At 32.0% G+C, this 18,227-nt stretch overlaps 3 protein-coding genes across 12 annotated transcripts; 1 reads left to right on the forward strand and 2 right to left on the reverse strand.

The window, feature by feature from the left end:
- Positions 1-1,474: 1,474 nt before the first annotated feature.
- LOC127254352 (heat shock cognate 70 kDa protein-like) lies at positions 1,475-10,618 on the reverse strand. Of its 9 annotated transcripts, none has more exons than XM_051279433.1 (5): positions 8,401-10,618; positions 6,477-6,543; positions 5,470-5,519; positions 2,176-2,251; positions 1,480-1,779 (listed from the first exon to the last, which is right to left on the reverse strand). In XM_051279433.1, the coding sequence occupies exon 1, from the start codon at positions 10,350-10,352 to the stop codon at positions 8,415-8,417; it is 1,938 nt and encodes a 645-aa protein (XP_051135390.1). In that variant the 5' UTR covers positions 10,353-10,618; the 3' UTR covers positions 1,480-1,779; positions 2,176-2,251; positions 5,470-5,519; positions 6,477-6,543; positions 8,401-8,414. The 9 variants fall into 9 exon arrangements, with proteins under 9 accessions (XP_051135387.1, XP_051135386.1, XP_051135385.1 ...); XM_051279432.1 differs by having other exon boundaries at positions 2,149-2,251; XM_051279431.1 differs by having other exon boundaries at positions 2,145-2,251.
- Positions 2,141-3,722, reverse strand: LOC127254399 (uncharacterized). The gene is made up of 5 exons (XM_051279489.1): positions 3,641-3,722; positions 3,170-3,226; positions 2,832-2,992; positions 2,411-2,608; positions 2,141-2,251 (listed from the first exon to the last, which is right to left on the reverse strand). The coding sequence occupies exons 1-5, from the start codon at positions 3,720-3,722 to the stop codon at positions 2,141-2,143; spliced, it is 609 nt and encodes a 202-aa protein (XP_051135446.1).
- Positions 10,619-14,930: 4,312 nt separating the features above from the next.
- Positions 14,931-17,700, forward strand: LOC127254977 (proteasome subunit beta type-4-like). Of its 2 annotated transcripts, none has more exons than XM_051280368.1 (7): positions 14,931-15,033; positions 15,443-15,507; positions 15,747-15,823; positions 16,491-16,620; positions 16,752-16,911; positions 17,028-17,213; positions 17,413-17,700. In XM_051280368.1, exons 2-7 carry the CDS (start codon positions 15,464-15,466, stop codon positions 17,524-17,526), a joined length of 711 nt encoding a protein of 236 aa, XP_051136325.1. In that variant the 5' UTR covers positions 14,931-15,033; positions 15,443-15,463; the 3' UTR covers positions 17,527-17,700. The 2 variants fall into 2 exon arrangements, with proteins under 2 accessions (XP_051136325.1, XP_051136324.1); XM_051280367.1 differs by lacking the exon at positions 14,931-15,033 and adding an exon at positions 15,199-15,299.
- The last annotated feature ends 527 nt before the right edge of the window (positions 17,701-18,227 follow it).

Consider the following 18,227-nt stretch of genomic DNA (forward strand, 5'->3'; position numbering starts at 1 on the left):
CTAAAGTAGTGATATAAGAAGAAAGGGTGGAATAATTAAATTAAATTAAATTAAATATTATTGGGATAACTAATTGCAAAAAAAAAAATACAAAAAAATAAAAACATGCTCTTGATTAAATATTTAAGTTTGTTATATACCATTTGTGTCACCATCAAAAAGTGTGGATAATTAATAATATTTAATATATAGATAATTAGGCATGCGCATGCTTTTATTTATATTTATATTTATATTTAATTTCTATTTGTGTTTTAGCCTTTTAGGGTTGGGCATTAATTATTTGTTGTCGTAATTATTCATTGTGCACTTTATGGCTTTTAAAACTATTTTAATGGATTAAGGACAAATGATAATTATATTATTAGCACTATTTTTATTTTATTTCCATTTTTATTTATGCTATATATTATGAGATGATTTGGTGTGCGCCTTACAGTTACATGTTTTGTTTAATTTTAGTTTCAGATCAAAATCAATATCTTTAGTATATAAGGATTATTAATAAAAATATATTTTATTTTTTTCTCAGCTAAAAAAAATATACTTTCTCCGTTCGCCTGTTATATTTATTTTTTTGTCATTATATTTAATATTAAAAATATTCTTATATTTGTATAATTTTTTATAAAAATATTTTCTATTAATATTATAAGACACCAATTGAAATATTTTTACAATTTTTTTTAATTTGTACTATATTTTGATATAATAATTAATATTCAAATATTAATATGCAAAAAGTAAATAGGACCCTTAAGGCCGGACGAATATAGTATATATATTTTTTTACATTGAATTTAAAGAATAATAATATTTTAATTATAGTAGATAATTAAAAATTGTGTAATGACAATTTTGCTTTTATTTGTTAATGTAAAAATAATAATGTCATAATAAAATAAACATATTTGCAAAAAAATAATTATTTTATAATTGAACAATTAAATATATATATTACGAGTAAATCGGAATAATATTATTGTTAAAATATATGTTGAAATATTTTAAAATTTTATAATTAATATATTTAATATGCATATTATTATATTTTTCTCTATCCATGCATAGATATTGTTAATATATATACTTTCAACATAAGAGTTAAATGAATATTTTATTTGAATAATAATCGATAAGTACTTTTGTATATAAAAACTGTTTTATTATTGGATTTCAATTTATATAATAGTATTGACGTAAACAATCATAAAAACTATTATCACATTACATAAATATGATATGTGTAATGCTGATTGTACCAAAAATTTGTTGTCATACTTAATTTATATTGGCCTGCATACAAATTTAGTTTAGATCTAATTATTTTGTGTTGGATTCGACCCTTCAAATACTCCAATGCGCATATTTGTCTAGATCTGAATTAATCTTTGGGCTTGTTAAAAGAAAAAAAATCAAAGAACACAAGTACACAGATCTATAGTTAGGGAGTGAGGAAAGCCTACACTCCAAGTGATATTCATTATCAAATGTACTGACGAATGAGGAGGCGAGTTTCTAACGTTACACGCCTTAATCACAAGGGATCTAATAGAGCAAATGTCTCTACGCATGAATCAACTAAGGACATGCACAGTGTTCACACAGGAACACTTTAACATCAACATTATTGCACTGAATCACTTCATAATCAGAAGGGGTGAATATAACCTAACCAGTATAACTGGAAAACCGTTAATCACAATATTCTTGTGCCTGCATTTCTGAACCTCGAACACCAGTAAAAAACACCAATACTCAGCAAGCCAAATCAAGTGCCTGTGGAAGAGAGAGGAGACGAAGAAAAAACTAAAACATTATGTTAGTGATAGAAATCAGTAGAGCGAAGTAAAGGAATAATCGATGCGGAGATCAATTTGAGAGCGAAAGAGGCGTAGACGGAATGAAGTGAAACAACCACAGTGATGTAGTGCTATGTGTGTGAATGGATCTGTATGGATGATGGTGAAGGCGGTGATGTAATGCTCTGTGTGCGAATGGATCTGTATGGATGATGATGAAGGCGGTGGTGATGTGCACAGTGAACGGAGGTGAATGATAGAGTGAGTGACGGAGGAGATAATGAAAGGTTAATCTAATATTGAGAACTAGGTGTATATATATATATATATATATGGGTTCACCTACAAGCAGAAGTTGGGCCAAGCCCATAACCTGAACTCAATACGGGCCAAGAGGTGGAAGCCCAATTTTTAACACCCCATTCACTCGAAAGACTGTCATTAGCAACCTGAAATAAATTAAACAAATTGTTAAGTCTACATAGTTGATAAAGAGATGTACTGTCAAGACTTTTTGTAAGCAAGTAAGCCCGTTGTTCATCAGAGGGAATGAAATGTGTTTAGATGATTCCCTTGGAGATGAGATCCCTTACCACGTGGCAATCTACCTCAATATGTTTGGTTCTTTCATGAAACACGGGGTTAGCAGCAATTTGTAAAGCAGCGGTGTTATCACAATACAAATCTACAACAGTATCATGACTAATATGCAAATCCTCAAGTATGCCAAGAACCCAAACTATCTCAGCACACGTTTGGGCCATAGCCCTGTACTCAGCCTCAGCAGAGGACCGATAAACTGTCGACTATTTTTTACTTTTGAAGGAAATCAAAGAGTTCCCAAGAAAAACACAAAACCCAGTCACAGACTTCCTAGAAATTGTCTGAATCATAATAGGCTTTTAAACACAGATTATTGCCCTTAGAAAAAAGTAGTCCCTGTCCAGGACACCTCTTTAGGTACCTTAGTACTTTTAGAGCAGCTTTCATGTGTGACTCTTTTGGTTTATGCATAAATTAGCTTAGAACTTGGACACTAAAGGCAATATCAAGTCTCGTGAGAGTCAAGTAAATCAATTTTCCAATAAGTTGTTGATATATAACAACATTTTTCACTAAAGGGTCAGCCGCGCTCTCTATGTTATCAAGTTTCAAATGTTGCTCCACAGGAATTAAAGAAGGTTTGCAACCTAATAATCCAAACTCAACAAGCAATTCAAGAGCATATTTTCGTTGAGAGAACACAATTCCTTTATTGCATCGAACTGCTTCTATTCCTAAAAAATAGTTGAGAACCCCTAAATCTTTTATTTTAAACTTTTGATTCAAAAAACTCTTGAACTCTGTGATTTTTTTCACATTGTTACCGGTAACAAAAATATCATCCACATAAACAAGGGCTATGATAATCAGATCATGTTCAACTTTAACAAAAAGAAAATAATCATGTAGGGACTGTTTAAAACCAAATTCAATCATAGCTGATTTTAATTTTTCATTCCATTGCCTGGGAGCTTGTTTCAAACCATACAATGACTTATTTAGAAGACAGTGTCTGTTTTGAAACAATTCTGGATACCCCTTGGGGGGTGTCATATAAACTGTTTCATAAAGATCACCGTGTAAAAATGCATTATTCACATCTAATTGAAAGATTTCCCAGTTAGAGTCAACAACAACAGAAAGAACACATCGAACAATAGTCATTTTGACCACTGGTGAAAATGTTTCGTGAAAATCTAACCCTTTTTTTTTACTGAAACCCTTAGCAACAAGACTAGCTTTGTACCTCTCAACTGTCCCATCGGAGTTGTATTTAATTTTAAACACTCACTTACAACCAACCGGCTTTCTATCCTTAGGTAAATCACAGAGAACACAAGTTTCGTTATCAACAAGAGCCTTCATTTCGAGATCCATAGCTTGTTTCACTTGGGATCAAGAATGGTTTCTCGAACACTTTGAGGCTCAATTAAAATTGGCCAACAAGCAAAGACTTTCATTAGACAAATCTCTCAGAAGACGACACACATCACTAAGGGGATAGTTGACAACAACACTACCTATAGTGACTTGATAGTCATGGAGGTAAGAAGGTAGGCAACTTCTTCTGCTCGAATGACGCCTATTGAGGTATGCCTCAGTGTTTAAATCAGTTATTTATGTTATAATGTCAGGGTCACATCACTGATTTGTGTTGCTACCATTAGTAACACTTGGTTGTTGATTCAGGAGAAGAGTCTAAATCTCATCCAAGGTCATCACTAAATGACTACCTTCACAAATCTCAAAAGGGTCATCATAGGCACCAAATGAAGGCACAGGATTGTGAGCAGAAGGAACTGGAACACCTATAGTTGTAGATGATTGGAAGGGAAATACGGATTCATAAAAACAACATCACATGAGACAGACATAGCAAAGGTTTCTAAGTCTAGAACCTTGTAACCCTTCTTACTTTCAGTGTAGCCAACAAAACAGCAGCGTCTAGCTCTAGGATGGAACTTATCTGATATGTTCAAGTTTGTAGCATAGCACAGACAACCGAAGACTTTTATTGTGTTCAGTTTTGGCTTTTTCCCATGGACAACCTGGAAAGGGCTCTTCTTCTCAAAAAAAGGAGTTGAGAGCCTATTTATTATGTAGACTGTTGTAAGAATATAGTCTCCCCATATATTAGCAGGACAAGAACTTTGAAATATAAAAGCTCTAGCTACATTCAAGATATGTCTATGTTTACGCTCAGCAACTCCATTTTGTTGAGGAGTATAGGTACAAGAAGTTTGGTGCACTATTCCAGAGTTTTTAAAAAAATCAGTGAGAGAAGTGTTCACAAATTCAGTTCCATTATCTTATCTAAAACACTTGACACTTTTATCAAACTGATTATTAATTAAAACAAAAAACTCTTTCAGACAGACAGACATTTCAGACTTATTTCCTAACAAAAAAACCCAAGTAGCACGAGAAAAGTCATCTACAAGTGTAAGGAAATACTTGAAACCAACTCTGATTTCGACATGATACGGCCCCCAAACATCACCATGAACAAGCTCAAATAGAACTTTTGACTTGTGATGGCTAAGAGAAAAGAAATTTCTAGTTTTCTTTGCCAAATGACAAATGTCACAAACTGAGACTGACATGTCAGACATACCAAAGTCTGCCTTAAGAAGATTTGACACCTCGTGAGACGGATGCCCTAGACGAAAATGCCACAAGACAAGGTTGTTATCTGCTCCAACATTAATGCAGAAATGCTTCTCACAATTAGACTAAGGACTGTCATACTTGTACAGTCCTCCTACAAGTTTAACTATCCCTAACACACTTCCATCTGAAACACTTTGAATTACACAGGCATTTTTAAAGAAAAATACAGAAACAGTCCCAAGAGCAGAAAGCCTATTGACAGAGAGTAGGTTTAAATTGAACTCAGGTACAACTAAAACATTTTCTAAAATAATTGTGTTACTTAAGTGCATTTTTCCCAATTCAACCACAGTAGCAGATTTTCCAGTAGGAAGAGTAACATGTATAGGACCACTTTCAATAGTTTTAACATTACGAAGAAGAGTTCTATCAGCTACCATATGATCTGTACCTCCAAAATCAACTACCCGATCACTACACATAACCAAGTTGCATAGATGAGTAGAGGACATACCTGCCATGTTGAGCCTGGGAAAGCCAATACCTTTCTTCTCATGCAACAGCCTAATCAGTTTATCACAAACATCGGGAGTTAGAGAAACATTTTTGGAAGACCCTGAAGGTTCATTATTTTCATATTTAGCAGAAATATTATTAGCAAAAACATGAGGAGTTGTGTTCATGTTAAATATTTGTTTTTGTTTTTTCAGGATAACCTATCAATTGGTAACATCTTTCAACCAAGTGGCTTGTTCTACCACAGTGTGAACATTTAAGATTTGGATTTTTTGCATTAGTCTTTATTGGCCTTTTAACAGCAAACACACCATTGTTTTTTGAAGCAACATTTTCATTACAAATAATTTTGTGACTCTTGACTTACTAAATTATAAGCTTCTTTGACTGATAGAGGGGGACTCATAGTGAGAATTATACTCCTAACAACAGAGAACCTATCATTTAGACCCATAAGAAACTGGATTAATTGTTGAGTTTGTTCATATTTATCCAAAGAGGCCTTAGCACTACATACACACCGATCTACAGCTTTAATGGATGTTGCATGGTTCCACAGTTGTTTTAGATTGGTGTAGTAGGTATTCACACTATCACTCCCTTGCCTACTGTTCGCTATTTGTTTCAAAATAGCATATATACTAGCTCCGCTATTTTCTCCATAAATACTCTAAATGTCTTTCCACATATCAGATGTTGTTTCATAGAAAACAAGTGTTCTGTAGATTGATTTATCAACAGAGTTCAATAACCAACACATTATCACAACATTACACATGTTCCATTTTTCAATAAATTCAGCATCGGAGGGCATAGTAACATAACCTTCAACAAATTTTAGTTTATTTTTACCTGTTAGAGCAATGGTCATGGCTCTGTTCCAAATAACAAAATTCTCACAACCAGTTAAAACGCAAGAGATTAAGAAAGTGTTGGCATAATCCGAAAGATGAAGATACAACGGATCATATAAACTTGTAACTAGAAATGGATTATTTGTCATACCAGACACTTGAGTGACATTTTCACCCATCGAGGACAAAGTAACAGAGGAAAACTCCAACTACACCTTCTGCACACCACAAACAGCAAAGCTAAATCAAGAATATCCACCTATAAACAAAAAGGATGTCAAACCTGCTCTGATACCATGTTAAAAAATAAAAATAAAAAAATCAAAGAACACAAGTACACAGATCTATAGTAGGGAGTGAGGAAAGCCTACACTCCAAGTGATATTCATTATCAAATGTACAGGCGAACGAGGAGGCGAGTTTCTAACGTTACATGCCTTGATCACAAGGGATCTAATAGAACAAATGTCTCTACGCATGAATCAACTAAGGACATGCACAATGTTTACACAGGAACACTTTAACATCAACATAATTGCACTGAATCACTTCATAATCAGAAGGGATAAATATAACTTAACCAGTATAACTGAAAAACCGTTAATCACAATATTCTTGTGTCTGGCTTTCTGAACCTCGAACACCAGTAAAAAAAACACCAATACTCAACAAACTAAATCAAGTGCCTGTGGAAGAGAGGAGACGAAGAAAAAACTAAAACAGTATGCTAGTGATAGTAATCAGTGACGTGAAGTGAAGGAATAATCGATGCAGAGATCGATTTGAGATAGAGCGAAGAGGTGTAGACGGAATGAAATGAAACAACCATAGTAATGTAGTACTCTACGTGTGAATGGATCTGTATGGATGATGGTGAAGGCGGTGGTGATATGCACAGTGAACGAAGGTAAATGAGAGAGTGAATGACGGCGGAGATGATAAAAGGTTAATCTAATATTGAGAACTAAATATATATATATATATATAGGTTCACCCACAAGCAAAAGTTGGGCCAAGCCCATAACCTGAACTCAATACGGGCCAAGAGGTGGAAGCCCAATTTTTAACAGGGTCATATATAAGTAATAGGCATTTTTTTTTTAACATGAAAATTCGCAGCCGTTATCCGAAAGTGCGCATTAGGTAAATCTTCGGATAAATCTAGTATTCTGCAAACTAAATTCAACAAAACAAATCATACTAGACAAAATATATGTACAACAGTGGCGGACCTATTAAGGGACCCCACCTCATCCCACTTTTACCTTATTTTATTAAATTTTTTATTTTTATTTTTAAAAGTAATATATATATAATATATAAAAAAATATTTAAAATAAATAAAAAATATCAAAGTGTTGATTTTTTTTAATAAGAAGTGCATTAGTTTTTTTTTTTTAACAAAAGATAATATATCAATATTTACTAATAAAATTTTATTTATTTATTTATTTAAACTAATATTCAATATTAGTATGCAATAACAAAATATATATATTTATTAAGTAGACGATAATAGTATTATTTTACAAATAAAAATTTTATTTTGTAAATTTAAAATTTTTCCTACCCTCTAATAATATTCAAAGTTCTGTTACTGTGTGACAGGTGTATATAGTCTACTTATGTACCGAATTAATGGAATAAAGTGAATTACTCAAATTATAATTAAAGTACAATGTTATATATATATAAAAGATATATTAAGCATAGATATATATCTAAATATATACAATATATATCACCATATATATTAAGGTTTCTCACTCCAAAGCTACGTTTATGTCTCAATCATGTCGGCCCAATTTTTTGGGAAATAATTTTGAATGAAAATTTGTGTGATAATTTGGGAATTTTTTTTCGCACAATTGTTTTGTTTTTCGAAAAAGCCAGACGAATTCCAAACTCAATGTATTGGTTTTGTTACATGCTGCCCAATAACATTAGCTTCATGCCAACAGAGTGTAGGCTATATACATACTTAAATACTTATAAAATAGGGACTCAAAAAACCAATGCAAATTATATATATATATATATATTATTATAGGGGTGGGCAGATAAACCAGAAATACCTTGTCAAGCCCATTTAATCAACCTCCTCAATCTTAGGCCCAGCTCCAGCTCCAGCTCCACCGCCAGGTGCGGCGGCGCCACCCGGCGGCGCATCCCCGGCGGCGCCACCCTGATACATCCTAGCAATGATCGGATTGCAAAAGTTCTCCAACTCCTTCAACTTATCCTCAAATTCGTCAACCTCCGCCAGCTGATTCCTGTCCAACCATTCCATCGCCTCGTCCACCGCCTTCTCGATCTTCTCCTTCTCCGCCGCCCCAAGCTTGCCGGCGATCTTCTCGTCCTTCACCGTATTCCTCATACTGTAGGCGTAATTCTCCAGAGCATTCCTCGCCTCCACCTTCTTCTTCACCGCCTCATCCTCCGCCCTGTACTTCTCCGCCTCCTCCACCATCCGATCGATCTCCTCCTTGCTCAGCCGCCCCTTGTCGTTCGTGATCGTGATCTTGTTCTTCACTCCGGCCGTCTTGTCCTCCGCGGAGACGTTCAGTATGCCGTTGGCGTCGATGTCGAAGCACACGTTGATTTGCGGAACGCCTCTCGGCGCCGGAGGGATTCCGGCGAGCTCGAACTTTCCGAGCAGATTGTTGTCCTTGGTCATCGGACGTTCGCCTTCGTAGACTTGGATCAGCACGCCGGGTTGGTTATCGGAATATGTAGAGAAGATCTGTTCCTTTTTGCTGGGGATTGTGGTGTTTCTAGGGATTAAGACTGTCATTACGCCGCCGGCGGTCTCCAGGCCGAGGCTTAACGGCGTGACGTCGAGGAGTAAGAGATCCTGTACCTTTTCGTTGCCTTCGCCGCTCAGAATCGCCGCCTGTACGGCGGCGCCGTACGCCACCGCCTCGTCGGGGTTGATGCTTTTGCAGAGATCCTTGCCGTTGAAGAAGTCCTGCAACAGCTGCTGCACTTTGGGGATTCTGGTGGATCCTCCGACGAGGACAACGTCGTGGACGGAGCTCTTGTCGATTTTAGCATCTCTCAAGCATTTCTCTACTGGATCCATACATTTCCGGAACAGATCCATGTTCATCTCCTCGAACCGTGCTCGTGTGATTGTGGCGTAGAAATCGATACCTTCGTACAACGAATCGATCTCGATTGTGGTCTGAGCAGTTGAAGATAACGTCCTCTTCGCCCTCTCGCAGGCGGTTCTCAGCCGCCGGAGCGCTCTGGCGTTGCCGCTGATGTCCTTCTTATGCTTCCTCTTGAATTCTGCGGCGAAGTGATTCACCATGCGGTTGTCGAAATCTTCGCCGCCTAAATGCGTGTCGCCGGCGGTGGCCTTCACCTCGAATATTCCTTCTTCAATAGTCAGCAATGAAACATCGAAAGTACCACCGCCGAGATCGAAAATCAGCACGTTTTTCTCGCCGGATCTCGACGCCTTTTTGTCCAATCCGTAGGCGATCGCAGCAGCCGTCGGCTCGTTGATGATCCTCATAACATTGAGGCCTGCAATTGCACCGGCGTCCTTCGTGGCCTGCCGCTGCGAATCGTTGAAATACGCAGGAACAGTGACAACAGCGTTCTTAATCGTTTGCCCTAGGAAAGCTTCCGAAATTTCCTTCATCTTCGTCAAAACCATAGACGAAATTTCCTCCGGAGAAAAGAGCTTCTCCTCGCCTTTATACTGCACCTGAATCATCGGCTTGTCGCCGGCGCCGGGAATCACCTTAAACGGCCAGAGCTTCATGTCGCTCTGGACAGAAGGATCCGAAAACCGGCGACCGATGAGACGCTTCGCATCGAACACAGTGTTCTGCGGATTCATCGCCACCTGATTCTTCGCCGCATCGCCAATCAGCCTCTCAGTGTCGGTGAACGCTACATAAGATGGAGTAGTTCGATTACCTTGATCGTTGGGGATAATTTCAACGCGATCGTTCTGCCAAACTCCCACGCAGCTGTAAGTCGTGCCTAGGTCGATGCCGATAGCCTTGCCTGCCATTTTCAGAAACCTCACCGATCAACAAGGTATCAAAAGATCGAATTCGTGCGGAATTCTTCAGTAGGAATCGCAAATCTTTGATTGTTCTGAGATGGATACGATCCATTTCCATGAGCAGCATCTATATACGAGATCGGAGGGTTCGAGAGAGATCGAGAGAAGCTACAGGAAGGAAGGAAGGAGGAGCCAGGAATAAACTAGGGAGGACTAGAAATGTTGCACTCATTCTAGAACTGTCCTTTTAAAACCTTTTAAAAGAGGTTTCTAGAAAGCGCGGGAAATTGGAGGAAATTTTGTAATTACACGTTTTCTCCGTCTTACAAATGTTTGCCTATTTACCCGATTTATTAAAAATCGAGTAATAATTATTAATTTTTTTTTTACAGTAAAAATAATACATAAGTGAAATAATTTTTTACTTAAAAAGAAAATAAGATCGATGACAACCGAAAAAAAAAAGTAAACATAGATTTGATACTTTATTCTTCCCAAAGTAATTTGTTTCTATTTTTTATTTTTGGACGTATTTGATAGTTAGCTGATTCAATTAGTTGATTTGACTAGGTGATCTAATTAGTTGTTTGTATTAAAATATTTAGTAAAATAAAAGTTTAATATTAAATGTTTATACGTAAAATAACAATTGAGACATTTATATTTTATTTTTTTCTAATATATTTAATTGTTTTCTTTTGAATTTAGAATGTTTGAAATTTTTTTTATTAGTTATTAAAAATTGTAAAAGTGTTATAAAATAATATTTATTTTTATTATAGTTAGATTTAAAAAATAATACTATATTTTTATTGAAAAATATAAATTATTTTTTCTATTAAAAATAGTATAAAATATAAAATAATAAATTTTTCGTGTATATATTTATTATGTTAATTATCGATTAGTTTATTATATTTATAATTTTTAATACATTTAATTTATTTAATTTATTTTTAGTATGAAATTTATATAATGTAATTTTAATATAAAAATAGATTATTAATATTTATATTTTTATTATGTGTTAATTTTAATAAATTTATATATTTTACAATTAAAATAATTTATATATAAAAATTAATTATTTTAAATTTATAAAAGTAAAACTATAATAGTATAATAAAATATTATAATATAATTAATAAATAATCAAAATATATTTATTTGTGTAAAATGCATAATAAATTTTAAGGGCAAATAAGAAATAAAAAAATTTAAACATTTCATAAATTAGTTTTTTTGTTCCAAAAAACTATTTTTACCAAACACCTAAATTAGCAGTCAAACAGCCAAAAGGTGTTAAATAAGCCAAAAGTTATTCAAAAAGTTATTTTCCAAAACACTCTCTTTGTCTAACCCACATAATTTGTCATTTTTTTAAAATATAATTATACACTTTAATCATATTTTAAATTTTATAAATTTTTTAATCATAATTAAACTATTTGTTTATTTTAATCTTAATATATAATTAGTTTTATTATACAATAATTGTTTTTAGTAATACATTTTTCAATTATTTACTAGTTATATATATATATATATTTTTTGTCTAAATTCTCACATTAATACGTTTATATTATACGGGATGGAAGGAGTACCTATTTTTGAAAAAAAAAAAAAGAAATGAAAATGTTGGATATCTGGATATCGATTCTCGTAATATCTGAACTACATCTAACTTTTCGTTATTTACATGTTTGGTTCACCAATTTTTTTTTTTAATAGTTTATTTGTAGGATTTATATTGCATTTAAAATTTGAAATCACGTTAGATTGATAAAATTATTTAGAACTTATATCTTCAAATTCAATTTGACTTACAAATTAATTGAAAATTTTGACTTTTTTATATTTTTAAATGAAGTAATTAATTTTCTAAGAGTTTTATTTATTGTAATAAATTAAATATTACATTCATTTTTTTTTATTTTTTTTATTTTTTTTTACCAAATTGAATGTGTTCTAATAAAAAATTTTAATACAATATTTTATTTATATCAAAGAAAATATTATTCCTTCCGTCCTACTTACTGTGTTCACCTTTTTATTTTTGTTCGTCTCACTTATTCCGCCACTTTCCTTTTTTGGAAAAGAATTATACAGTTTAATTTCATTTTAAAATTTTTAATTTATAATTTTTTAAATTTTAATTACACTAGTAGTTATCTTAATCTCAATATAAAATTATTTTTATTATACTATAATTATTTTTATTAATATATTTTTAATTAGTTACTAATTAATCCCTCATAAATTCTCATTTCGTACAGTAAAAAAATCACAATAACCGAGACATAATATAATATATATACGTATTCACACAAAATACATAATCTATATAATCTATATACTAAAAAAATACAATAATTTAATATAAAACATTATTTTTTACACTACACTTAATTTAAAAATATAAAATTAATATACAAGTCAAATAAATTTAAATTATTAGTTTATTTAAAATATATTAGTAATACAATTAAATATCAATAAAATTAATGATTATTATAAATAATTATATATATTTGTAGTAATATGTTTAAATAAAATATTATATTTATAAAATTAATAAAATATAATTTATATATACATATAATATTAAAAAAGAAGAAGAAGATATGATTTTTTTTTTGGGGAGAGGATAAAATGGTAAAATATGAAATATAAGAAGAATAAGATTTTAAAGTAACATGATACACTATTATTAAAAAAATTCTTCATTGTAAAATTTTTGAATTCCATTCATTTTAAATTTCAGTATCTATTATGTATCAAACATGAATTCATTATGATTTTAAATTTCAAATTCCATAAAATTTCACAAAGTTCATGAACCAAACAGTCTCTTAAGGTAAGTTTGGAAAAATTTGGTTTGAGTCTGAATTGAATTTGAATTTTGAATAGGTTTGGATTTATATGTTCCTTTAGATTTGTATGCTTGGCTTGGCTTGAGTTTGTGAAGTTTTGATAAGTATTGATTTGATAGTTAATAACTGTGTTGATTTAAAAGTGTAATGTATGGATTTTTAAAAATAGTTTTATGAACGTTTTTTTTCACAAACCGTTTACAGACCACAAGATCGGGGATGAAGATCTGAGCAAACACTGCTATTGACTTCGAAGCTCCGTTGTATCACATTGTCGTCATCGATTAACAATATGTCCATCGTCTTTCAAATTTTGACGTCATGTTCTAAAATTCACTATTGTTTACACATCTTCTGTGAAACAAAACGGGGAAAAATTGTAGGGTAGTAGTGTAAGAAAAAGGGAACGGTGATTGGTTGGTGTACACACCTCGCACCAACCACGTATTTACAAAACTTTTTTTTTTTTTTTTTTAAAGAGATTAAATTCACTAACCTTTAGACCGGCCTATGCGCCTAAGCTCTGCAAGTTGTCGGAATAGAGTATGTTTTCCGGTGTGAATTCCTCCGCACAATAAATCAATAGTAGAATTCTTCAAATTTTACCGGAAACACAACCTTAATTAATTATTATTATTTGATATATATATTAGTAACATAATTATTCTCGTGCACGTCCAACTGTTCAAAATTGTCAATTTTAATTTGTTAAAGGGTTTAGGGTTTATTAACATAATTATCTCAATTCATTAAAATTAGTCAATTAGGTCTGACACGGAAATTAAGAAAAATAAATATTTTTATTGAAAAAAGTGACATGTGTGTATTTATTTTGTAAGATAATTTAAAATATAATTTTTTGATGTGATGTATATATATAGGAAATATAAAAATAATGAAATGTAATATATTAATATTTTTGAAAAAACATGTATATATATATTTTTTTGTTAAAAAAATACATCCATTAATAATATTTTAAAAATTTTAATTAAAAAATAAAAAAAAATATATAACAAAATTAGTGGTATTTACCGTAAATAAATATTGTATAAAGAGCACACCATGCCCAATGCAACACATTTAAAACCTATTGGCCCCAGCCACTTCCAACAAAACCGTTATTATATTTTCTCTATATTCTATTATACGTAATGCCACTTGTTTAACAAGTAAGAAAGAATTCACTGATTTTCATATTGTAGAATAGTTTTAAAACTTTTTTTATTTTTTATTTTTTTTATATATGAACAAATTTATTATTTTATTTAATCGGATATATATTCTTAAAAAATTTATATCTATATTATACTAATACTTTGTATTAAATAAAATAATTTATCAAAAAAAAATTCTATGTGATATTTAAATTATTTTTAATATATATTTAATTTTAAAAATAAAAAATTAATTATAATTATATATAATATTATAATTTATATTAAATTTAATATATATATAACAATATTAAAATAACATATTTTTTTCTTGAAAAAGAACGATTCCAAGTTTTTAATTTTTTTTTTTTATGATTTAAAAACTTTCCATTTTTTAATTTTTTTTTTCTTTTTTATGATTTGGCATGTGTCAGTGTTATTTATGGGATAAAAACTTTCCATTTTATATACTCTAATAATTAAATACTGCTTATTTAATAATTTTAATTATAAATATATAAATATATATATATATATATATATCAAAATATTTTGCCCTGATTCACTGATTCAGATCACAAGCGGCGCTTCCTCTCCTTCTCCCCTTCATTTTCTTCATCTTTTTCATTCTCCTGCTGCTCGGCGTCGCCAACACTGGTAAGATATATGTATATATATACACATATATATATATATATTTTTTATTCTTTATATATTTAATTATTTATTTTTGTATTATTATAGTATATTATTTATAATTATATTCTTGAGCCTGGGTTTGGATTTGGCCCAATTAAAAATAGCCCAAAATTTGTTTCTTGACGGAAGGGAAACCGTGAATCTATATGTCTAACAACGGGGGAGGGGAGTCGAGTGTTCGAATAACAATCGACGGTTTTTCTTTCAAATCTGTAGAAATGAATGTAAGTTCCATTAGCGTGTCTATGATTTTGTTTTGTAAGTTCGATTCGCGTCGGGATTTAGTGTATGTAGGTTAGTTTTTGAGTTTTTGCTTTTGTGTGATGTTTTTTTATTTAAATCCGTGATTATTTTGAAATGATTGCAGGTGGCGGATTCAGCTGTTGCGATGAACAATTTGCTTGGTTCAGAAGGGGATTCTCAAAGAACACTGTATGCTTTCACATATTTCTTATTGATGTATTCGATGCTGCAATTTTAAGATCTAGCAGTTTGAATTAGACGAATTACAATAGAACTAGGGTTTGAGGTGGTTTTTATTTTTTTCCGAAGTTTGGGCATTTTTGTATTTTAGTGTACTGTGATATTTTCTTTGAAGGATTATGTTGTTTTTGGGTGTCTGAAAGGGTTTGCTTTGCTTAATTTGTGATTGTGTTGGATTTGTTGCATAGGTATCCATATGTGACTGGGACATCAGTTGTTGGCATCAAGTACAAAGATGGAATTCTCCTTGCTGCTGATATGGGAGGTTGGAAATCGATATCTTACTTTAAGTTGATCTAAATGTGTTGGAAGAATGTGTTTAGTTGAGTCGAAAAAGTTCTTAGTTTATTTTACCAGAATTACTTATCTAATGAGAAATTGAATGATTGCCTTGGGGGAAAGAAAGTTTTCATTAGGTTATTGGTTTAGCATTGCCTGTAATGGTTTATAATTTTTGTATGGATCATTTCTAGTGATGAGCTTCTTGTGAGATGGATTTTATAATCTTTTGATAGGGTATATATATAGTTCAAGCATCATGATGGTTATTTTATTTTATCTTTAAATAAATCGATTGGTAGTTTCTGTTGTTCGAATTGAAAGTAGAACCTTTTTATTGGGAAAAAAATGGTCAGGGAACTGATTCTGTGGTTTTATTGTTTCGTGAATTGCATAAAATGATATTTGTGGTGATGTTCTTATTGATATGAGCTATTTATCAAATCATACGATCCTTTTCTTTTGTTTAGACAGATTTTCCCATTGCATTCTTGAAAAATTTTGGTTAGAGTTGTTTGTATGCTTCCACCCCCCCCCCCCCCCCCCCCCCCCCCCCCCCCGAAGACTGTGCTTCCTTTCTTTCTTTCTTTTTTTTCTACTATATTTTTTTTTTGTGTGGTTATGGCTATGTTCATTATGTTTTTCTTGTATAGGCTCTTATGGATCTACACTTCGCTACAAAACTGTGGAGAGATTGAAGCCGGTGGGAAAACATTCCATTATTGGTGCGAGTGGTGAGATCAGTGATTTTCAAGAGATAATGCGATATCTCGATGAACTCATGTATGTCTTTCATCATTTCATTTCAAGTAAACATAGAAATTCTTCATGTTCTTGTCGTGGTTGCATTTTTTGGCATTGTTGATTATAATTCTTGCATAGTCGGGATATTTAACTTCTATTTGTGCTTGTAGCCTGGTTGATAACATGTGGGATGATGGCAACTCCTTTGGTCCTAAAGAGGTGCATAATTATCTAACCCGGGTTATGTACAATCGGCGTAATAAGTTCAACCCATTGTGGAACTCTCTTGTTCTTGGTGGAGTTAAAAATGGACAAAAATACCTCGGAACGGTATAAGAACTTTTTTCATCCTGTGTTCATAATAAAATTGTTTCAGTTAATATATGAGATCCATCGACTAATTTCTTATATAAATACCTTGGAACTCTCTTTGTCCTATTTTTTAGGTCAGTATGATCGGCGTGCACTACGAGGACAACCATGTTGCAACTGGCTTTGGAAATCACCTAGCAAGGCCAATCCTGCGCGATGAGTGGCATGAAAATCTGAGCTTTGAAGAAGGTGTGAAATTGCTGGAGAAATGCATGCGGGTGCTCCTGTATCGTGACCGATCAGCTGTCAACAAGCTTCAGGTCTGTCACATTTTTTTTTTTTTTTTTTTAAAAACCATCTTGTATGTTAGGATTTCTGGTAGGGCTAATTCTTGGTTGATTTCTTGGGTTAGAATTGTTGCTACAAGTCGAAATTAGATTGCCGATTATCTAAAGAATTAATTCTGCATCTCTGAAAAACCAATTATTTAAACTCTAAACGGGTGTTTTGAATCTGCAGATTGCAAAAATCACCGAGGAGGGCGTGACGATCTCCCCACCCTATTCGTTGAAAACATTTTGGAATTTTGCTGCTTTCGAGAACCCTACGGCAGGTGCAGTCGGCTCGTGGTAGTTCGAAAACTTTATGCAGTCAGTCATGAAACTTTGCAGCAGTTTTAAGTAAGATGTTTGTTGGTGTACTGTTGAAATCTCTGCTTGTTTCTGCACTTTGGAACCATTTATGATTATGCTTTTCGACTAAATTCTGAGGTTGGATAAATTATTGAAGTGTCTGTTTTTCTGTTTACCATTGCCCCTTGGGAATTTGATAACTGTCTTTGGCTAACAGAGAAATAGGAGGAATACATACTGTATTGTGGAATTATATATACATATATATATTTATTTATTTCAAAATATTAAATCAATTTTTTTCATCAAATTATATGTATTAATCGATTTTCAACATAATTATTATAAATCCGCTTTTCAACATAATTATTATAAATCCGCAACTTATATACAAATATCGTTATGTTATATAAATATGTACTTATAATATATACTCAGACATAGTTTAATGCAAATAATAATAATTGATGTATATTTTTTTGTTACAAAACAAAAAAAAAAATCGAATTTTTATTTATTAATATATATTTTATATATACAATCAAATATAAATACTCAAAATTATAATATATACTCCTTCAGGAGTATTATTTATTAATATATACTCTCTCTGTCCTAATAGATTTGTTTTATTTTTTTATTTTGGTCTGTCCCACATAATTGTTTTGTTTTTTTATTTAGTAATTGTGGTCCCACTTTATA

This window comes from Andrographis paniculata, unplaced genomic scaffold, assembly GCF_009805555.1.
Source record: "Andrographis paniculata isolate CXL003 unplaced genomic scaffold, ASM980555v1 Contig52END, whole genome shotgun sequence".
Taxonomy (NCBI): domain Eukaryota; kingdom Viridiplantae; phylum Streptophyta; class Magnoliopsida; order Lamiales; family Acanthaceae; genus Andrographis; species Andrographis paniculata.

Excerpts from the sequence above, each read along its gene's own strand:
- LOC127254352 (XM_051279430.1), bottom strand. The coding sequence starts at position 10,352 with ATGGCAGGCAAGGCTATCGGCATCGACCTAGGCACGACTTACAGCTGC.
- LOC127254977 (XM_051280367.1), top strand. The coding sequence starts at position 15,222 with ATGTCTAACAACGGGGGAGGGGAGTCGAGTGTTCGAATAACAATCGAC. Across the intron at positions 15,824-16,490 it reads CCTTGCTGCTGATATGGGAG|GCTCTTATGGATCTACACTT; the intron begins GTTGGAAATCGA and ends TTTCTTGTATAG. Across the intron at positions 16,912-17,027 it reads GACAAAAATACCTCGGAACG|GTCAGTATGATCGGCGTGCA; the intron begins GTATAAGAACTT and ends CCTATTTTTTAG.
- LOC127254399 (XM_051279489.1), bottom strand. The coding sequence starts at position 3,722 with ATGGATCTCGAAATGAAGGCTCTTGTTGATAACGAAACTTGTGTTCTC. Across the intron at positions 2,609-2,831 it reads ATATTGCCTTTAGTGTCCAA|TCGACAGTTTATCGGTCCTC; the intron begins GTTCTAAGCTAA and ends AGTAAAAAATAG. Across the intron at positions 2,252-2,410 it reads AAAGAACCAAACATATTGAG|GTTGCTAATGACAGTCTTTC; the intron begins GTAGATTGCCAC and ends AATTTATTTCAG.